Source organism: Sapajus apella, unplaced genomic scaffold (assembly GCF_009761245.1).
Source record: "Sapajus apella isolate SASKATOON/1434 unplaced genomic scaffold, GSC_monkey_1.0 scaffold62, whole genome shotgun sequence".
Taxonomy (NCBI): Eukaryota; Metazoa; Chordata; class Mammalia; order Primates; family Cebidae; genus Sapajus; species Sapajus apella.
Window position 1 is genome coordinate 2765007 of NW_022437002.1, and position 22179 is coordinate 2787185.

The 22179-nt window shown below is 55.6% G+C and overlaps 1 protein-coding gene and 1 long non-coding RNA gene across 2 annotated transcripts; both read right to left on the reverse strand.

Annotated features, from left to right (window-relative positions):
* Positions 1-927: 927 nt before the first annotated feature.
* On the reverse strand, positions 928-13240 carry MATN1 (matrilin 1). Its single transcript, XM_032247582.1, has 8 exons — positions 13147-13240; positions 11092-11552; positions 8306-8528; positions 6465-6590; positions 5565-5981; positions 4796-4948; positions 3880-3960; positions 928-3252 (listed from the first exon to the last, which is right to left on the reverse strand). Exons 1-8 carry the CDS (start codon positions 13238-13240, stop codon positions 3203-3205), a joined length of 1605 nt encoding a protein of 534 aa, XP_032103473.1. The 3' UTR covers positions 928-3202.
* Positions 13241-16771: 3531 nt separating this feature from the next.
* Positions 16772-22173, reverse strand: LOC116529149. Its single transcript, XR_004259407.1, has 2 exons — positions 18144-22173; positions 16772-17059 (listed from the first exon to the last, which is right to left on the reverse strand). It is a non-coding gene; the product is annotated as an uncharacterized LOC116529149 (long non-coding RNA).
* Positions 22174-22179: the final 6 nt, after the last annotated feature.

The following is a 22179-nucleotide window of genomic DNA, read 5'->3' on the forward strand; positions in this document are numbered from 1 at the left end:
GAGGCAGTAAGGAGCCAAAGAAGATTCTTGAGCAGAGGTGTGACCTGATCAGCTGGGCACTGTAGGATCATCACACTGGTCTCAGCGTGCAGAATGGACTAAAGAACAAGAGCCCAAAAGCAGGAAGGCTGGTTAGCCAGTGATAGCCCCAACCTGTGGAGAAAAGAATAGGACTCCCTTTCACCATAGTGAGCTGAACTTCAGAGAGGCCGGTGTTTTGGAAAGAGCCCTGATTCGGGAGGCAGAGATTTCAAGGTTTAAATCTCAGCCCAGTGGCTTTCTGTCCATGTGACACTTTACATCTGGCAGCCCTGGGGTCCCTGTCTGCGAAACAAGTTTATTAAAAGGATCACTGAGAAGCTTGAACTGAAAATTGTGTATATATCACCCAGCACACAGTGATCATCCAGAAACAATAACTCAGTAGGTGACCCAAACTTGATTCTGACCCCAAATACTCCAAGGCTGCCATAGCCCCATGAACAGAGTGGTCTCCTCCCTTGTCAACATACCTTGATGCAAACCAGGGTTGAATAGCAGGACACCCCCGCCCTCTGCCAGCCTCACAGGCGTCTCTGAAGAGGACACAGGCCCAGCCTCAGGTATCAGGAAGCCCTGAGCAGCTCCTGTCTTCTCCTGGATTGATTGCATTCACATCTGGAACAGCTGGGGCATTAGAACTCTCCACCCCCACCCCCTTTTTTCAAAGATCACTGGTCCAGGAGAAAACCACATAATTAAAAGAGGAGAAATGCAAAACAATCCCCTTAGCAGAATTCACCATCTTCTCTCCCTTGTAAATCCATTAATGAACTGTAATTACAAAGACAAACCCGTTATTGAAACCTCGTAACCAATGCACTAAGGGGCCAAGAGACTCCCATTGTAGCCCAAGGCCTGAGGAAAGAAAAGAACAATCCTAATTACTTTAGTCCTGTTTATTTATACAAAATTCAAAAAAGAACAAAATTATAGTTTACAAAGTAACGTGCCATCTGTCAGTAGACCACAGCTGCCCTAGGGAGATGCCGGTTTTCTTTCTTTCTGGGATTCATTTATAACCTTCTGTAAATCAGACCTAGAGCAGAGAGAGACGTGGGAAGTCCATGGACAGGACGGATTTCATGAGAACCTGGAGTAGCCGTGGGGAGAACACTGATGAGTTAAGGGCAAGAGTTTGGGTTGGAAAGACCCCAAGAAGCTGGTGCCTGCCTTCCTCGGAGCCTGGTGACAAGGTCCTGCCAGCTACGCCACCCACCAGGCAGGGAAGAACGAGGTCCTATTCCCGGACAGGGCTTCCACCCCATCTCTCACTCCACTCATCAGGGACATCTGCTGCTTCTGCCCACCAGCTCCCAGGCCATGGCATCAGCTAACGACCCCCTCCTCCTCCTTGGGGAAACACTGCTGAGCCTTTTCCGTCCACACCAGCTCACCTGCCTCTCCCTTGCCCCACCTGTGTGGGGAGGAGAGGGGGTGGATAATCTCAGAAGGAAGGATGGGCAGAGTAATTAGTCCTTGGGTGGCTGTGACAAGGAGCCTCCTTGGACAGCAGAATAACTCCTACCCCAGGCATGGGCACAGAGAAAGGGCTTGGTGAACCGCGCAGGAGGTGGAGTGAGGTCACGGGGGCGAGCGTGGCTATGTCCTGGTTAAATCACTCTGCTGTCGTTGTGCTGTTGTGCTGATGTGCCTCTTGGGTACTGTTGGTGTTGTTATTCTGCCTCTTTGAACTGCCTCTGCGGAAGATCTTTCAGTGTGGTCTGAGCTTCTCGTAAAAGCCGTTTAGACATGCTCTCAAGTGTGAAACTAGTAGTAACACTAAAAATGCTCTATTAAACAAGAGTAGGTTCACAAAGTCACCAAAGCTCCCCTTCTGAGAAGCCAGAGATGGAGATTCTGGAGGGGCACCGGTCCAGAGGGGCCTGGGAGAGGTGGCTGAGATCTCACGGTATGACCTGCAGACTCCAAGTAGGGCTGGAGGAAGGGAACATGGGGCCAGGAATCTTTCCTTTGTGTGGTTTCTGAGGTGGGGCTGCTGCTGTGTCTTGGGGGTTTTGGGTTGGGGATGAAGTCGCCAATAGATAGGAAACAAACAGAACTCCAACAAGGCATGCTGGGGCGGGAGTGGAGAGGCACCTAGGGCAGCCCAGGCCCAGGCTGGAGCCCTTCCCATCATCTCACTCACACTCTCACCCCATGGGCTCCCAGGTGCCAAGAGGAGGCACAAAGCCCTGGTACAACCTAAACCCATGCTCTTTTCCTCTAACTGGGGTGGGGTGACATGAGCACACTGCTCAACTCTAAGTCCCTTGTGGGCAGGGACTATGTCTGTCTCATACGCCACCATCCCCCCCACTGCTCTGTAAGTACGTGGTACCTGAATGAATGAGTGAATGAATGAATGAACAAATGAGTCCTATCTGGTGTCACTGCCCTTTTTCCCTGATGCCTTTTTCTTTTGATGTTCTTCGGTCCTAGATTCAAGTCCTATCTCTCCAACTGACCCACTGCTGAGCAAGTCATTTCATCATTCAGACTCTCAGCTTTCCCATTTGTAATGGGGACGATTTGAGCCTTTTCTGGGTAGGATTACTGGGAAGTGAAATGAATTTGTAACTGAAAAGTCGGGACAAACATCACTGGTTTTGGTGTGGTCGCTGTCATCACCATCACCATCATTGTTGCCATCCCTCCAACCATCCCCTCCCACAGCATCTTCATCCATCCTTTTCCCTGGTCCCCAAATAACCACACTGCCTCTAGCCCCATTCAGTGCTTAAGTTAAATCACATTTCATTGTTTCTCATCAGAGAATAGAGAAATCAGTAAAGAAATTCACAGCACTCAGAGTCAACAAAGAGTTAACTAAAAAAAATGGGAATATATTAAGCTTTTGATTGGAAAAAATGCAAACGCAGTCCCTGTCACACTCACCCCTGCATTGTCACTCTCACACTCACATTCTGGCTTCCGGACTCATGCCCATCCTCAGGCACACACGCACATGCACACACAGGTGCTCCCAGATGCCATCACACACTCCCAATAAGCACACCCAGACACACCCCCTCCCACTCCCAGGCTGGCCTCCCTCACTAAAATGGCAAAGCTACAGGGAAGCTACAGGGGACACGCACAGGACGCTTGGAGCCACACTTGAGGTGAGGAGATGGAGAGGCTGTAGTGGCAACAGGCAGCCTTAGACGACTGTGTTCTCCAGGATGGCCAGCCGCTTACTCACAGCTTCCAGTGGACTCAGAGTTAAGGAGAGGTGCATGCTGGCCAGAGCAGGGCAGGGATGGGTGTGGCCCTGCACTCAGGCCCCTGCTTCCTGTTACCTTGCGACACCCCACTACAGCGTGCGTTCTCCCCTCTGTCAGAACTTACCCATCCACTGTCCTCAGAATGGTGCTTTCCAAAAAGTGCAGCCAGTCACTGTGAGCCCTGAGTGCCCAGCCCTGCTCAGTTGCAGGTTTAGCCCTGCTGGGTCCCCCACCAGGTCCTGGCTGAGCCAAGGGAAACGCCTGGGGCTCAGCCCCACCTCTGAGGGGGTACTGGGGTCAGGCACATCGCCATGAGCCTGAGAAATGGGGCATCCACAGGCTCCATGTTCTTCAGAGCATGTCCAGGACTCTGGTGTGTGTCCAGTCCCCAGATCTTGGCTTCTGCCTCAATTTCTCTGTTTACCTTCTAGGAGTCTCTGTTTTTGACAGGGTCTGCCCCCAAGTTGGTTTCAGCCTATTCTGCCAGAATGCAGCCCATCAGCAGAAGGCAGGCAAAGAGAAGCCTGCCCAACCAACCACACTTGGGCCATGCCCCCCCGCCAAAACTGGCCTGCACCCCTCCCCGGCCCCAGCCACCTCTGGGAAGGGATATGTTTCCTGGTCAGGGCCTGCAGCAGCCCTTCCACTTTGGCCTGGAATTTCACCAGGGACTCGCAGGCACACGGGTCTTCCTCTGCAGGAGACAGGGAAGTGGGAAAGAGAGAGGAACTGTTGAGTGGTTGCCCAGGGGGAGGGGGAGGGGAGACCATCACTGCCCGGGGCCAGGACTCAGGAGTCTTGGAAGAGTGAGGGGCTTAGGGGACCTGAGGAGGCAGGAAGACATAGATAGTCCTTGAGACATCACCCTAAGAAGTGATAAAGGGGTGAGCCCTGAACGTCTTCCTGGTCCCTTGGAGCCCTGAGAGTGAACTACAAGCGCCTCCCTGTACCTGCTACATGAAGGACACCATTAGGGGCCTTGATGTCACCTCAGTGACTTCACCCCAACCCTTTGGGTTTGCAGTCATTAATCCCGTTTTACAAGTGAAGAATCCAAGAAGTGAAATAACTTGCCCATGGCCAACAGTGTCAGAGCAAAGACACAGGCCCAGGCGTGTCTGACTCTGAAGCCCTTACTCCTTACCACTAGGAACCAGCTGGTGAGGTCACCAGAAAAGACCAGAAAGGCAGTAGGGATCAAGTCCTGGCTCTCCCAGCTACTAATAGTTGTTCCACCCCTCTGGCCTCATTTTTCCCATCTGTAAAATGGGGATAATGACATTCTTACCAAATAGGATTGGATGATGTCATATCCAGAGAGCACTGAGAACAGTGCCAGCCACGTAATGGGCATTCAGCATGTTTGCTGGTAGTAAGAGCTGTGCTCGCCAGCCCACCTTCTGGTTCTGCCAACTCTTGGTGCCGCCTCAGCCCCTGCTTTTCCCCACCCACACCCAGTTCCAGGATAGCTCCACCTACACAGTGCCCCACCTGCCCTTTCCATCAATGCCAGCCCTGGCCTCACTCACCCACACAGATCTTCTTCTGCAGCTTCTTGCCTATCTGGTTGATGGTCTTGAAGTCAGCCGTATAGAAGTAGTGCTCTGCCACAGGCTCTGAGGCGATTTCCCTCAGCTCATCCTCCACAGCATTGCCCACTCCCACAGCAAACATCTTAAAGCCTGCCAGGAGGAACAAGACAAGTAAGGCTGGATGTGGGGATGGGCAGCCATGTGGCTGAGCCTCCTGGGGAATGCTTAGGCAGCCAACACCACACACCTCCTGCTGGCAGCTGCTGGAATTGCAAGCACAATGCCTGGAACAAGAACAATGAGGAAATCAACATTTACTGAGGTTCTACTCTGTGTTAGACCCTGTACAGACTTCGTGTACTGGAACCTTTGTACAGCAAGCTTTATTTAACCCTAATAACCATCCATCTGGTGGTTATTTTTTTCCTCATTTAATAGGTGGCAAAACTGAAGCTCAGGCTTATTCCAAAGTAGAGTTGCCTTCCAACAGTTGATGTGTTCTTGGGAATATCCAGCTGGAAAAATTCCAAGCTTCACTTACAAACGGACCATCAAAACTATGCACTTTACCTTTCTGGGTCCTCAATTTTGTTATGGGTGTAAGAGAGAACTGGACTAACTAATCCTCCTTATTCAAACACACCTGGATTTAGGGCACTAATCAGAAGACACCAAGATAATCTATGGGCCACCCCTGGCCATGTGTGTACCCTGTGTGTACCCCTGGCCATGAGTGGTGTCCAGGGTCCAGGAAGGCAGCACCTACCGAGGTCCTTGGCCTTCTTGGCAGCATCATTAATGTAGTCCTGGCTCCGGCCATCAGTGAAGACAATGCCCACCTTCTGGGCCCCAGGCCTAGCCCCACTGGACACAGTGAAGGAATTGTCGATGAGGTACTTGAGAGCAGCCCCGGTCATGGTGCCCTTCTCCATGTAGGACATATTCCGCACAGCCGCCTTGATGTCCTTCTTGGTATGGAAGCGACCCAGGGGGAACTCCTGGCGCACAGAGCTTGAGTACTGCACCAGCCCCACCTGGGCCAGCTTGTCTGACACGTCCAGCGTATCCACGATCTGATTGATGAACTTCTTCACCAGCTCAAAGTTCTCTGGCCGCACACTCTTGGATCCATCGATGAGGAAGACCAGGTCAGTGGCCGAGCTGCCACCACCACCACTGCAGACTGGGAAGGGCAGGAAGACGAGCGGATGAAGCTGAAAAACATAGTCATCCATCCTGCTCCCCGGCTGGGCACCCACCACACACCAAGCTCCATGCTGAGGATCATTCCATTTTGCCCTCAGAACTGCTTCTATAAAGCCAAGGTGACTGGTTCCACTTTACAGTATTGGAAACTGAAACTCCAACAGCTGTGAGATCACACAGCTCAGAAGTGGTGGCACCAGGATTTGATTTTGAGACTATGTGAGTCCTTCCACCACACTAAACCCACCACCCATTGTGTTGAAAATAGGGACAAAAGTCAGGTGAGAACTCTCAAAGGCATCTGTCTCTCACCAGACTCTGAAAGGCAACTGTCTGCTTTGAAGATGGGTTCAGAGGTAAGGTGCAGGGAGGCTCGAATGGGTTCCCTGGGGAGTTGCTGAAACCTCACCACCATCCCTCCACACCCTGCCCAGGGCGAGCCTGCGTCCACACCACTGACCATTGCAGGTCTTGCCATCGCTGTTCAGAGTGAAGCCCTCGCGGCAGGCACAAGTGTAGGAGCCAGGGGAGCTGATGCACACCTGCTCACAGTCATGGTCCCCCGTGGCACACAGGTCTGACACCACTGCGGGGACAAGGGGTAGCTCAGATCTCACAATCACAGAGCCTTGGGCACTTCAGACAGGTTGTCCGTCACTGACTGTGGATACCAGGCCCCCCTCCAGACTCAGGGAAACTAAGGCCTCCAACGTACTTGGGCCCAGGCCCCCGACTTTCAGCCCAGGTCTGGGGTCACTGCACCAGGGCCTAGATCCCTGAAGAAGGTCATAATACTGATGATTAAAATTACAAGTCCCACTAAAAAGGTAAAGGTCAAGGGTCAGGGACTTTAATCTGTTTAATTCACTCCTGTATCAAGATACCCAAGTGCCTAGAACAGCAAACAATGAACACAGCACATGTCTGTCAAATACCTACAATGATCCTAGCAATAACGTGCTCAGAGCCCGTGGCAGAGCACTAACGTGCATGCTCTTTTTAGACCCATTTTATAAATGGGTAAAGTCCCTGCCCTGGCCCCGATCCTGTCCTACTGGACACCCCGCCCCTGCTGGCCACATCCCAAAGATCCCCACACACACCTCCCCTCCTAGAAGGGCTCTGAACCTTCTGCCAGTACCCAGGCCCCTCCAACTCTCCCGCATCACAGAAAACTCTGACACGCAAAACTCCGACACGCAAAACTCCCGACACAGCAACACGTGTAGGTTTTCTGGGCGCTCTCTTTCCTGGGCTCCAGGCCCTCCTTAGTCCCTGCCAGGATTCCGCCACATAAAAGGGGTCTTAACATCGTCTCTCCCCAACTCCCTTAACCTGGGGCTGGAGAACCTCCTCCGTATCAGGCTCCGCCCCAGCTACGGCCACAACCCCGGTACTGGCACTACCTCAGTCTCATCCAGGTTCTACCCCAATCCACCTAGAAAAAGTCCCTAGCCCTGGCCCCGCCCTGATGTTGCCATGTAACGCAGTCCCCGCCCTTTTATAGGCTACCGCCCCGGCTAGACCCCGCCCTCTGATGCGGCCCCGCCCCTGACACTGACTTTTTCTGTATTAACCTCAGCCCTAGCCCCGCCCCTGGCCTTGGCCCGCCTCAGCGGGGACTCTCAGTTTCCGCCCCTGCCATGGCTACGTTCCAGCTCAGCCCTGGCCCCGCCCCGTCGCTCTCTCCGTCTCCTCCCCTGCCCCGGCCCCACCCTTGCCCCGCCCCGGCGCTAACGCTCTCCGTCTCCGCCTCCGCCTCCGCCTCTTCCCCGCCCCTGCCCCGCCCCGGCACTGACTCTCTCGGTCTACGCCTCCGCCTCGGCACCCCCCGGCCCGTAGCCCTGGCCCCGCCCCGCAGCTCTCCCCGTCTCCGCCCCTGCCTTGGCCCCACCTTTGCCCCGCCCCGGCGCTGACTCCGTCTCCGCCTTCGCCTCGCCCCCGCCCCTGCCCTGCCCCGGCACTGACTCTCGCGGTCTCCGCCTCCGCCTCGGCCCCGCCTCTAGCCCTGGCCCCGCCCCACCGCTCTCCCCGTCTCCGCCCCTGCCTTGGCCCCACCTTCTCCCCGCCCCTGCTCCGCCCCGTCACTAATTCCGCCTCCGACTCCGCCTAGGCCCCGCTCCTGCTCCGCCTTAGCACCGACTCTCTCCGCCTCCGTCTCCGCCTCCGCCCCGCCCCTGCCCCTCCCTGACACTATCTCTGTCTCCGCCTCCGCCTCGGCCCCGCCCCTGCCCTGGCCCCACCCCGCCGCGCTCTCTGTCTCCGCCCCTGCCCTGGCTCCGTCCCAGCCTGCCCGCGCACCGCAGAAGGCCTCCTGGAACTTTCTGGACAGCTTCTCGATGACGCTGTAGCTCTCCACGTAGTCGACGTGCTCCTCCTGCGGCTCGCTGGCGATCTGCCGCAGCGTGGCCTTGTCCACGCGGCCCACGCCGATAGCGAACAGCTCGACGCCGCTGGCCTGAGCCCGCGCAGACACGTCCCGCACGCTGTCCTGGGGCCGCCCGTCCGTCACCACGATGACCACCTGCGACACACGGGGCGGTGTGACGCCGGGCCTCTGGGAAGCCCACCGGACTGTCCAGGAGAGGAGGCTACGGTCAGGGGGGCGGAGGGACTGCCGGGGTCGCACAGCCAGGCGGCGCCCCGGGGAAGAGGACCTGGCTGGCCATAAAGGAGACCCGTTTCCTCTGACTGAGAGACGTGGCCGAGGGGCTTCCCTTCTGCGTCGCCTCCCTGGGGCAGGCAGTTCCCAGATGCCCGGATGTGATGCCCATCGCCAAACTGGGCCCTCTAAGGTCAGGGCCATGCCTTCCCCTCAGACTGAGGCCGCTGAGGGCAGGTTCCTTAGACTGATGGCTGTGGGAGCCGTGCCGCGCCCCTCGTGCCCCGGAGAGGCCAGTCCGAGAGTCCCCTGGCTGTACTTGGTGCAGGTCTGTGGGCCCCACGTGATGTAGTCCTGCGAGTCCCACATGGTGCAGTTCTGAGCTTTGACCACCAGATGGCAGAAGAGGCTAAGGGATGGGGCCGCCGTCTCCCGTTGCGCTGTCCTGCTTCTAAGCCCCAGAACCCTGGACCCGGGACCAGACGGAGCGCCACTCCCACTGGATGCCCAAGGGACCAACCCAAGGAAGATGCGCCCTTTTCCTCCTCCACTCCCCAGGATGATGCATGCCCCTTCAGAGAGGGAAAGAATCTGCCTGCTCTCCTCCCACTAGACTCCTCTGGTCTGTAACCTGGAAAGAGAGAGAAGCAGGGTACTCCGACGCTGAGACCCAGCTTCGTGACCCCCTGCCTGCATCCGCCCTGAAGCTGGATGCACCTAGCTCGGCCAGTCTTGGTTAGGCACCTAGCCCCCTTTGCTGCTTCTCTGCTTCTGACTTGGGTCTGCTTCTGATTCCTGGGTCCCATCCTTGGCCCCAGGCCCTGACTCCTTGCCCTGATGGCATGCAGTTTAGACAGCCCGTGGTTAGAAATGCAGCTCCACAAGTTACAGATCACCTTCCTGAGCCTCAGTCTCTTCATCTGTAAAAAGGGGTTGCAGTGAGGTTGAGTGAGAACACTCTTGGTTAGAAGCCACAAAAGGCAACTATTATTTTTACCTTCATTACCCTGGGCTCCCTGGGGAGTGATCTTGCACAATCTCTTCCCCTCCAGGGGCCTGGGTTCCTGGTACTGAAAACCTAGCTGTGACTATTCACTGCCACATCCCAAGGCCCACTGCCTCCCCGAGCCCCTACTCTCCGCCTGCAACCCAGTGTTCAGATTTCCCCCCCTTCTGGGTCCCCCACACGCGAACTCCAGGCTGAACACCTGGAGTGGCACCAGTGCCCCCAGCCCCTCTGTCACCTGCTGGAGGAGCTCTCTCCTCACTCGCCCACCCCAGGCCACAGGTCTGAACTGGGGTGAACTGGTTAACTCTGGAGAATGTACCCGCTGCAGTCATCCCCCCATCTTCTTCACCCTCTCCCATTAGGATTGCCTCAGGCCAGCACACCCTCTTCACCACCTCAACCGTCAGCTTCATCTACAACACCCCATGCTGAAATTTCTCAGTCACCCCAAGACTAACAGGCTGCCTGACGCATCATTTCTTTGAGGGGTGTTAATGGCTGGGATTATATGCCGCTGTCTCTGTGAACACTTTTCCCACTTAATGGCTGAGCAAGTTGCTTAAGCCCCTTATGCATCAGTTTCACCATCTGTAAAATGGGGATACCACCTCCAAGCAGGACCGTGCTCATTTATCCACTGCGTGCTAGAGTGTGGTATGAGAACCTCCCTGGGCTGGGGCCCTGGGCAGGGAAGTGTTGACTCAGGCTGACGAGGGCTGTGGTGGGGAAGTTCTGGAGCCTGTGGGGTGCCACCGGAAAAGAGGGCACTGGCTCAACCTCAGGTTCTGTGCTGAGCCCTGAACATGACAGTGAGGGCACAAGGCCTGCGAAGTGCTCAGCCCACTCCCTGGAGTCCTCACTGCCAGTGCAGGTGGCAGCACAGCGCTTCCATTTCTGAGCCCCTGCCCTCAGAGGATTCCGAAATTAAAAATTAGCGAATGCCATGATGGGGCTTATTCGCTGCCAGGCGCTGTTCCGAGTGTCTTACGCTTACGAACTCGGCCCTCATAGCAGCACTTAGAGGTGTTGTCATTACTCACATGTTACAGGTGAGGAAACTGGGGACCAGTGAGATGACGTCACTTGCTCAGGGGGGCACAGGTATTGTGGAGCAGGGCATGAACCCAGACAGGCTGGTGGTGGCATCCACACCTTCATTCCTCCCATAAGCATCTGGCCTGTCTGTGATGTCTTCAAGAAGCTGACTGGTCGGGGAGCCAAGGTCAACTAAACTGAAATGATTGTGAGCTTCTGGGATGGAAAGGCTGGGTAAAGGTGGCTTCAAATCCCAGCTCTGCCACTTGCAGCTGGTGACCTCCATCTAATGACCACCCCTCTCTGACCCTCAGTTTTCCCCAGCTACAAAATGGCCACCTCACGGGGCATCATGCGAGTTCAGGTGTATGCAGGCAAAGCTTATAACTCTTAGCGGGAGCCTTCAAGCAGCAGCATCCTGGCAGGGTGGCGGGGACGTACCTTGCTGATGTCGGGGGACCTGGAACGACCGCCCTCTGCATCGCTGAAGGCTTTGGTGATGGCGAACTGGATGGCCAGGCCGGTCATGGTGCCTGTGGACAGCGGCTGGATGCGGCGCACGGCCTGCAGCAGCGCGGCCTTGGAGATGTGCGCCCGCAGCGGGAACTCCTGCTTCACGGTGCTGGCATAGTTGACCACGCCCACCCGGGTGGCATTGGGCCCCACGTCCAGCGACTCGATGACCTGGGACAGGAACACCTTCACCTTCTCAAACTCTATAGGCCGCACGCTGCGAGAGCTGTCAACAACGAACACCAGGTCCGCGGGCCGCGTCCGGCAGAGATGACCTGGAGCGGGGCAGGAGGGACAGGGCAGAGAGCAGGGGCACAGGTGAGGGGCTGGGCCTGAAGACACTCTAGGCCGAGGAGCAGAACGAGGCTTCTTAGGTCCAGGTGCGAGGCCTCAGGCCCAGTAGGCTGCGGACATCAGCTGGACTGGCTGGGCCTTTTGCCAACGTGCGGACACTCAGCAAGCATCTTGCCAAAGCCCCGGCTCAGAAACACAGAGGGCCAAGTCCTGACCTTGGGCCATTCACTTCACTTCTCACAGCCTCAGTTTCCTCATCTGTACCGTGAGCTGGCAATCCATCCTCACAGGATGCTCTGAGGAACCAGCAGAGGGCCAGGCACTCAGTGAGTACCCAGGAGTGGCAGAGGACCCTGCAGCCTTGAAAACACGCTTAGGTTTCAGCCCAGACTTGCTGCCAGAAACAAGGGCAGCTATTTCTCCTGGCTGGGCAGGAGGGCACCAAGGAAGGGCCCTCTGGGCATGGGCACAACCTTGAGAGCCAAAGTAGTGCCCCGTCAACATGGCCTCTTTCATGTGAGCATCGAAGTGAATCACCAAACTGGAACCAGTTTCCTCAGCCTGGCAGCGCCTGCTGGCGGGTTGCCAAAGACAGGGCCAGGGAGCAGGAAATCCTGGTGGCCACCTCGGCAGCCTGATCAGGTGCACCCCAAGACATGCCCCCAAGGAGCAGTGTCCCCCAGAGACCCAAGAAGGCAGTGCCATGTGCTGGGAGGTATGCAGGGTGGAAGTGAGTTCAGGCCCAGGCTCAGATCCTAGCTCAGCCACTCTGCGGGGCCCTGGGCAGATCACTGCACCTTTCTGAGCCTCCGTGATCTCACATGTCCAGTGGAAAGAATAAAGCTACTGCATGACAGTCACTGGCCTGGGCCTGCAGTCAGGAGGGGCTCACGGCAAAAACCCTTCCCTCCCCATCCCGTGCTAAGTTTGCACTGAGCAGAGCTGATCCAAAGGAGGAAAGGGCAGGGCCGTCCCAACCCCCAAGTTGTGGAATCTCACAGTGCGCTGGACTGGGACTCTGGGCATCAGAGTTCCTTAGGAGACCTTAGAAACCATGCTGCAACTGGTTCCCTGCTCTCTACTAGCTAAGGCTACAAATGAGGAAACTGAGACCCAAAGAAGGAAAGGGAATTGGCCACACCACACAGCAGTAGATAGGAGCCTAGAGGCTCTGGGGCTATCTCACTGTGTGGTCTTAGGCCCTCTCTGGCCTCAGTTTCCCCATCTGTACAGGAAGAATGAGCATTCCAGGACTCAGTGCCCAAACCTGAAACTCTGGAGGGTGGTGCTGCCCCGAGGGAGCCCAAGGCTGGAAGGACCCACAAAGGGGGCATGAGCTCTTGGCATCCCAGGTCTGCTCTCATCAAAGAGCCATGGACTCCGCCCTGGGCTTGGTGCAGCTCCAGAGGCCAGCCAGCTCTCTGAATATCTTCTGCTCCCCAGAGCCCTGGAAGACCACAGTCCCTGCCACGTGCATGGTCCCTGAGGGCTGAGGAGCACCCCTGCCCCACCCCTTATCAGCACCACCAGCCCCGTCTGCTCCGGCATCAGCCCGCTGCCCAAGCTGCCGCCCTGCTCCCCTCCCCATCCTGGATCCCATTTGCTCCCTGCCATCTCAGTACCCAGCCCACAGTGCTGATGGTCAGGGCGCACTCGCTCAGTGTCCCCATCTCACACAGGCCCCCTCACCTCTGGACTGGGGGGCAAGGCCGGGGCTGCACGGAGCCTGGAGCAGCAGCAGCAGGCCGCAGAGCACGAGGCTGGGACCAGAGAGGCCCCTCATGGTTCTGGCAGCACGGACAGCAGCCGGCACAGTGGTGGGGGCCAGTGGGGTCCAGGTCTTATCAACCCCGCTGCCCGCCCAGCCTCCGGGTCAGGCGGCCCCCAACTGATGACTGACGTGGGGGCAGCCCGCCCTGGCCCCCAGCCCCCCAGGGGCGGGGCTCAGGCTGAATGGAGGTGTGTGTGCCCTGAGAGGGCGGGAACGCCTGGCCCGGGCTCCAGAGGCCCCTCCGACCACAAGGCCTCCTTTGCCTGTAGAAGCAACCAGAGCCGCAGCTGGAATTTGGGAAATCTCAGGTGGGTGGAGGGGGTGGCTCCTCCAGGGGCTGGAGCCAGCACTGCCTTGAAGCTCCACCCCAAGCCCAGGCATACCTGAGTCCAAGGGCCCAGCCCTGCACCGTCATCCCACACCCAAATCCTTCCCCCACCCACAACCCCAAGTTTCTCATGAAATGCACTGCCCCTGCCCCGGCTTCATTGTGCCCTGCTCTCCACGCGCACCCTGCTCCCCAGCTGGATTCTCCTCAGAGGCCTCCAGGCCATCACACATGCAGGGCCATCTGCCCAGAGTCCTTACCCCTCGCTGACTCTCTGCCTTGCAGAATCTTCCAAGGTCATAGTGAGGGCTAACGTACCTTCACTCAGCATGGGCAGGGCAGTAGAAACCATGGCTAAGAGCCCAGAATTTCTAGAGCCACATTACCTGAGTCTGCTGTGCCAGCAAACTACCTGTGTGACTATGGGCAAGTGACTTCACCTCTCATGTCTCAGATTCCTCATCTGGAAACCAGGCATGGTGACCGCGCCTACTTCCTGGGGTTCAGTCAAGGAGCAAAGGAGTTAGATGAGGTTTCTCAGTTAATCCTCATGACAACTTTGTAAAGCAGCTACTGTTATGACCTCCATTTCCCAGAGGAACTAAAGAACAGAGAGGTGAAGTAACTTGTCTGAAGTCACACAGCTAAGAAGTGTTATTGCCAGTACAGAGCTCCAGGCCCGTGCTCTCAGCCACGCCGCTGTCTCGGTGTAGCCTGATGGAGGTGCGTTCTCCATGCGCACCTCCTCCCCGTGTGCATCCCTGCTTGGCCCACCTCACCTGTGAACCAGTGGATTCATCTCTGCATCAGGCCCAGTGCAGAGAAGGCCAAGATAAACCTTTTAAATAAAGAGGCATAACCAGGAACGACCCCTTTCATTCCATTAGGGTCCAGTAGTTCATAAGATAGAGCAGAAAGAGCATGGGCTTGGCTACCTGAGAGATCCAGGTTCGAAGCCACTTCTGCTCCTAACTGGCTGTGTGACCTGGAGCTGGTGACTTAACCTCTCTGAGCCTCAGCTTGCTGTGGTGCAGTGGGAATGGTAGCTCTTGGTCTGCCTGCCTCACTGGGACCATGTGAGGGGCAATAGGAGGACAGAAGGGGAGATGGGTTGAAGGATTGTCACGGCTCCGGGGGCAGAATCCTAAGACTTTGGACCTATGCACTTCACTCGGTGTAAATTCTACCTCAGTCAAAGGAAATGTACAGACAAAAAGTGATTGCCAGGCACAGCAGACCCGACTCGCGGCTACCACACTCCTCAGCACTAATGACAACGATGCCTTCCACCCTTGACATGGCACAGTTACTCACACTAGTGCTCTATCTCCTTTGCTTTCCCAATAAACCTGTGAGGTCAGCAGATCTGAGTCTGTTGGCCCATGTCAGATGGAGAAACTGAGGCCCAGAGAGGTTCACTGACTTACCCGAAGCCATCCAGCTAGTGTAGAGGCAGAGCCAAGCCTGAAGCTCAGGCCTCATTCCCCTCTGCACCAGTGTCAGAGAAGGAAGGGGTTAAGAGCATTTCCTTCTGACTTTTTTCCTTGTACATTTCATGTGTGCCTAATTCACAGCCCTCCCCAATTCCAAAAACCACTTGAAGCTGCTGATTCCTTTGTCCCCTACAACTTTGAAGTCTAATTCTCCTCCAGAGATGCTGCACGGCGGATGCAGCAATGGCGGTGCCTCTCCCTTCCAAAAATGGTGTCGTAAAGGTGTGACCTGTCTCCCCGTCTCCCCCAGAGGACGTGCGCTCCCTCCGAGCAGGGGGCTTCCCTGTCTCAGTCACTGAATCCCCGGGACCCAGCGTGGTGCCTGGCACAGGATATCTGGTGAGCAAATGAAGGAATGAATGAAAAAAACTAACTACGAACCAGTTCCACTTCCCTGTAAACCACCAGGGTCACAGAAGGGCCATCAATGGTGACCAGCGGTGAGAGAGGCACAGTGCTGTCCTTGTGGCATGCTGGAGGTGAACGAGGAGAATGTGAGCTGGGGTCTCCTGGCCAACTGTACCCCCCGCCCCCCACCACCCTGATGCCCGGGGCTGTGTCCGGGGCTCAGGGCACAAGGCTCCATTAGCTGGACAGCAGCTGGCCCGTGAAACAGCCCTTTCAGCTCCACCTCTCAATGGCAGTTCTGTGGGCTCCTCGGAGGAACACAGACGCCTTCTCTGTGTCGCTTCTCTGCTCATTAGCAGAGCTGCAGAAATACACTACAGGTAAGTTTTCAGGAACAGAGATGGGTCCCCCAACCACCAAAAAAAAAAAAAGGGCAGCTTTGGCGTTCTATAGCAGGGCAAGGCCCGGGGGTGGCGGCGGAGAGGAGACCTGGAGGCGCAACGTATACATTAAGGAAAGAAAATCAATATTTGTGTTTTTAAAATGTGAAACATTTTTCCCCAAGACTCAAAATTGAGAACAGTGTGTCTGGTATGAGCCAGAAGAAAAAAATACATGAGCGGGACTTCTACGAGGTTGCTCGCAAGCCGGACAGGCAGCTGTGAAGGGCTTTGCTGTTCCCTCGCCCTGTTTTCACACCCCTCGGGCGTCCAGAAACTTAAAGCCGTTAGTGTTTAATGTGAGAGAGAGTTTGTGATCCACGGAGAGGCCTCCGGGCAGTGTGGTTCAGTGGAAAGCACACAGGACTCCCTCTCCAGTGCTCCCAGGACCTCTTCCCCTAAAGAGCAAACATGGTTATCTCGCAATAACCTAGCTAACGTAGATGCAGCGTCAGCCGGGGCAGCCCGCCCCCTTCATTCTGCGCCCACCACCATCACAGTTTGGCTGTATCCACACACGCCTTTAGTAGTATTTATTTAATCTTTTTGTTTAAGTCACTCCAAACCAACTCACTTCTTAAAAATTTCTCTGGGGCCCGGCGCGGTGGCTCACACCTGTAATCCCAGCACTTTGGGAGGCCGAGGCGGGCAGATCACAAGGTCAAGAGATCGAGACTTGCCTGGCCAAGATGGTGAAACCCTGTCTCTACTAAAATATAAAAAAAATTAGCCAGGTGTGGTGGCACGCACCTGTAGTCCCAGCTACTCTGGAGGCTGCTGCAGGGGAATCACTTGAACCCAGGAGGTAGAAGTTACAGTGAGCCAAGATCGCGCCACTGCACTCCAGCCTGGCAACAGAGCAAGACTTCGTCTCAAAAAAAAAAAACCAAAAATTTATCTGCCTTCTAAGAAATAATAGCCATGAAATCACTGGTTTGATGTACTGTTTGTTTATTCCAATAGAGATTGGTTCCATATAAAATTCAAATAAATTCAAAACTAATTAAATTTAGCTTTTTCATACGCATATCACCGAAAATTTTCTTGTTTTCTGCCAGTGGCATGCACACCAGACATTGAGGAATCTTGTGATGTGAACAGCTTTAGAATCAGAGAGAGCTGGGCTTGAGTCCCCGTCTGTCACAGGCCAGCGGTGGTGACTTCCGGTAAATCCCTCCTTTTTCTGCCTGTGTTTCGTGTCTGTAGCGCCAGAACCCTAATGCTAATGTCACAGGAAAGTTGTAAGGAAGAGATGCAGTGAATGCTACATCAATGTTTATTGGGTTTTTTGTTTTAGTTTTTTCTTTTTTTTTTTTTAAGATGGGATCTCACTCTGTCACCCAGGCTGGAGTGCAGGGGCACAATCATGGCTCACTACAGCCTTGACCCCCTGGCTTCTGGTGATCTTCCCACCTCAGCCTCCTGAGTAGCTGGGTCCACAGGTGTTCACCACCGTGCCCAGCCGATTTTTTATATTTTTGGTAGAGACAGGGTTTCACCATGTTGCCCAGGCTGGTCTCGAACTCCTGAGCTCAAGTGATCCGCCCACCTCGACCTCCCAAAGTGCTGGGATTACTGGTGCGAGCCATCACGACCAGCCAATGCTTATTGTTTTTACAACACCTTCTTACATCAGTCAGGCTAGGATAGGCTACGTTGCCATAACAAACACGCCCCCACATCACCGTGGCTTAATACAGGGTTTGCTTCTCTCTCATGGCACCGTCCAGTGCCAGGCAGGTGACCCCACATAGGCCCTCTCCAAAGCAGCCTCCACCATTTCCAAGTCCTTGTCTCTGGCCATGTGGACAAGAGACAGCAAGCATCTCTCTTAACTGCCTCAGACAAGTACACATCACCTGACTCTACCTGGATGCCCAGGGGCAGGATATGGGCATTTAGTTACTGTGACAGTTTCTGTCACTCTGTCACCATTCCCTGGGACGGGAGGAGGGGGAGCCTTTATTAGCCCGGTATCACCTCTAGATGGAAATTCAGACTTAGCTGGCATTTAAAGCTCTCCACCCAGCTTCCTTCCCCCTGCCAGGCCATTGTCACTCTTTCTCTTTCTCTCCCTCTCCTTGTCTCCCGCCATCTCCCTCTCTTCTCTAGCACAGAGTGAGTCACTCCTCCCCAGTCCTCAGAGCCTCCCAGATAGACTCCAGCCCTCCCACCAACACCCTAGCAGACTTTGGGCCGTCAATACATGGTGGCCCATTTTATTTGTGGGGAAATGTCAAACCCTGAAGCTCAGGCTCTGAAGGAAACTCAAAGGACATCTACACCTGGCCACCCACGCTACTCACCTGGTTGTTAAAAATACAAGTTGCATCCCTGCTACAGGCCTTCTCGGGGCCAGAGTTTTAGCCCTCACCCCAGGAGTGCCTGAGAGCTTCCCATGAGGAATGCGCCTACGGTCAATCACACTGGAAGAAGAAATGAGCATTTGGAGGAGTGGGCCCAGGTTTAGCACTGGGAACTCAAGCTGGCCCAGTTAATGCCCTGACCCATGGCCCTTCAGCCCACCATGGGTTCAGCTCACCCACAGCTGCAGCAGGCAGTTCCCAGGGACTCGGGCAGGGGGCCAGGTAGCCCGGGGTTTTACCATCCCCAGGGATAACATGCAGCCTGGAGGGATCAGAAGACCCCAAAGCCCCCATCCCCCACCAGACAGTTCTCTGAGACCTGCTCCTCACTGTTCCTCAGAAGGTCCCCAGCAGGAGTGAGCCTGGTTGCCCACAGAGGTGACCTGCTTATTAATGCACATTTTATGAGCTTTTATCCTGTCCCCACCTCACTCCCCCTCACTGTATTTCCTGGGATCACTTCCCAAATAAGCTACCTGCACCCAAGTCCTTTTCTCAGGCTACCTGGCCACATCCCCAGGCCTTGGCCCTGCTGTTTTCCAGCCTGGCATGTCCCCACAGTACGTGGAGCAGAGGAAGTGGCAGGCGAGTGTCCTGTTCTACCATCTGGGCCACTGACATGGCAGCAACATTGTGTCCCAGGAGGATGCTGTTTATGCATTTAGAACCGCGGCTCCCTCATGCCAGCAGCTCCCCACCGTGCCCACAGACCATCAGAGCGCTTTTGGTGGCTAATTGGGGTGGCTTCCCCCTGGAGACCCAGCAGACAGGCTGGAATGTGAGCACGGGTTCCCTGAGAACCCGTCCTAGCAGGCAGTGGGCAAGGCCTGTGGCTGTGGATACACACAGTGACTGCTTCTTGAGCCCTCCGCAGGGGCTGTGCTGCCACCCGAAGAGCCAAGGAGAACCCCAGGTGGGTCCTGCTCCTGACTTCCTTTAACCTGGAACTGCTTTTCTTCACCCTTAAACGGCTTCACAGCGAATTGGAGACGTTGCCAGAGTATCAGATGGGACGTGAATCTCTGGTCTTCCCAAAATTCAGGCAGAGACACAGGAACGTGGGGTGGCCTCAGGCACAGGGCAGGTTCCTCATCCGAAAAGTGGCCATCCTTATTCTCCCACCCAGGAGCCTGCAGTGCAGCTGGGCTCCTCCTCCTGCCCAGACCCCGTTCAGGCCACAGTCCCTGTGATCCAAGGTGCCACATGTGGTTCATGAAACCTCCCATGTGCTTGGCCTCAGGCTCTACGCACGGTCAACCAAGCTGGCATTCAGGGTGAGGAGGCGTGTGCTTTCATCTGTGGACCTGTCCGGGGTGGTCATGGCACAGCAGCACATCCTGCTGATGGGTTAACACCTCTGAGAACCTGGGTGACACCCGCCTAAACCTGTCATCCCACCCACATGTCCGCAAGTAGCACTCACAACTCAACTTCCCTCCCTCCCTGCCTCCTCGCTCTCCTGAACTCCAGACCTACAGACCCAGCTGCCTCCTAAGCACCTAGGAGTTCGTCCCCTAAGGTAGCACGAATCCAGCACCAACCAAACTCAGTGCATCCTTTTCCATCCCCCGTTCCATGTCCTCTGCTCAGAGCTGGGCACCACCATCCCGGGGCCTGCAACAGCCACAATCTCCCTGCTGCCCCCGAGGCCTCCCCCTTATTTCCGAGCCCTCCCAAGAGGGCTCACAGCCTGGCAGAGGGATTGAATGAGGGCCTTGTGAGGTGGAAAGACCCAGAGCAAGGGCGAGGTTACCCAGAAAGGTCCAGAGGGACAAGCTCAGGTCCAATTGGGTGGACTGAAGTCCAAACCCAGCTCTGCCCCTTGGCTGGCGCGTGACTCTGGGCAGATGCAGTCCCCTCCCTGAACCTCAGGAATGAGCCCCACCCAGCACCTGCCGCGTGAGGCCGCAGGGAGGTCCATGGAGCCAGCACACTGAAGGGCCCGCTCAATTGCAGGGACCCTTCTTGCTACCATCACAGCCCCCGAAAAACCTGAGGTTGCCCCGCTTAGCACCCCAGGTTTAATTTTACCAGCTCTTTTTTCCCTCCAAGAGACAGCCAGTCCAGGCTGCCCTCACCTGCCCAGGCCCCCTCCATCCTGGGGCCGGCTCCCTTCCAAGCATGAAGCTCAAACAGACGCTCTCAGTGGGTCCAAACCATCGCAGCCCTGTCAAAGGACCCCTGTGTGAGCCTGAAACGGGGCATTGATCAGCCTCGCTGAGGGCTGCCCAGGCGGTCGTGGGCTCGCTTGGCTTGGCTGGCCATGCGACTTCCCCAAATCCAGCTATTTCCTGTCCCTCGGGTGGCCCCCTCCCAGCTGCCTGGCCACAGGACACAATCCCACTACAGAGCCCCGCCTGTTCCTCGGCTCCGGGCCAGAGGTGGAAGTCGGCGAAGGCGGGAAGCACGGGAGAGTCATGTCGGCCAGTTCAGGGCCTCCTGGTCCTTGTGACACACGTAGCCACAGCCCTTCAGTCTCCTTGTGATAGGATGCAAAGCTGGGCCAATTTCTCTCCTCCCACGACCTCTGCTCCCAATCCACACTTGCTGGGGCTTCTCAGCGGGTCCTCTTCCTGTGGGTCTTTGCAAGAAGCAACAGCTCACACAGACTGGGGCCCCAGCTCCTCTAACAGCCTCCACTTGGAGTAGAAAAGAAAGGCTCTTGGTCTCATCTCTGACCACTGTGTGGCCTCAGGAAAATCACTTGATGTCTCTGGGTCTCTGCCTCAAGTGTGAACAGGAGCTCGCTTTCCATTTCTGCGAGTCACGCTGCACCGATTGCTTGTGGATCTGATAATGAGCAGGTAATATCCATGAAGAAACCTGCCATTTCCAAGAAAAGCTGATGCCACCAGAAGGTTGACAATGCCACTCAAACTTATCCCCGTCCCTGCCTCCCCACAGGACAACTTCCCCAAGCCTTTTTAGGGGACCCTGCCTTTGGGCTTTTCCTTCCTCAAACCCAAGCCTCATAACTCCTTGGCCCAAAATCCTTCAAAGTGCCTGTCTCAGGATTAGTCCATGTTCCTTGGCATGACATTCAAGGCTCTATGAGGTCTCTTTGGTAGTGGTGAAAGATCCCAATTCAAACAGCCCTGGTCTCTTTATTAACTTTACTCTCAGGAAAGCCCTCAACCACTTTGCCATACCAGGGGAAAAAAGATAAGGGATGGAGAAAGAAAGAGAAAGAGACATTATTAAAGAATTGGAGTCCTGGATCCTGCCATACCTGAAGCCCAAAATCCCTGGATTTTTTTATTTATATGAGAGCCAAGAAACACCGTGAACCACCTTTATGTTTTTCATAATAAAGTTGGCTCATAAGGCTTCTGTTAGTTGCAACCATGTCCTTCCTGTAAATTCCCTTCTTGGCTGAACTTAGCCAGGTGAGCTTGCAGCCAAACAGCCCTACTGTGTGCAAACGTTCTTCCTGACCCAGGCCCCAACAGCTGGCTGTCCTCCTCTCCCTCCCCTCCCCACATGCAGCCACACCGAGCTGCTGGCCCCAGCTTCTGTTCCCCATGCCACAGAGTCCTTGCATGTCCTTCTGCCTAGGCCTAGAGCACCCTTCCCACTCTGCTTCCTGCTGCCTTCTCATCCTTCAGGCCACTTGGTGACACCCTCCAAGAGGCCTTCTCTGGAACTCAAGCCAGAGGTCCCCCAGGCTTTCTCTATGGTGGCAGCCCTTTTGCGGATCTGTCCCTCCTACACCAGACTGGGGGGAACTGGAGATGAGCCTGACCTGCTGAGGTCACCCCAGTGTCCAGAGCAGGACCTGGGCCCGGGGAGCGGAGCACATGCCCGATGTGGGAGACATCAGGGTGCTTCATCAAGGGCTGTGATTCATGATCAGAAATGGTATCGGGTCATGACCACCCGCACTCAGCATGGCCCATGGGAGGAGTTTCTGGACTGAACAACCAGGTAAGTGGGTGTGGGTGTGAGTGTTTATGTGGGTGTGGGGGGTGGGTGCGGG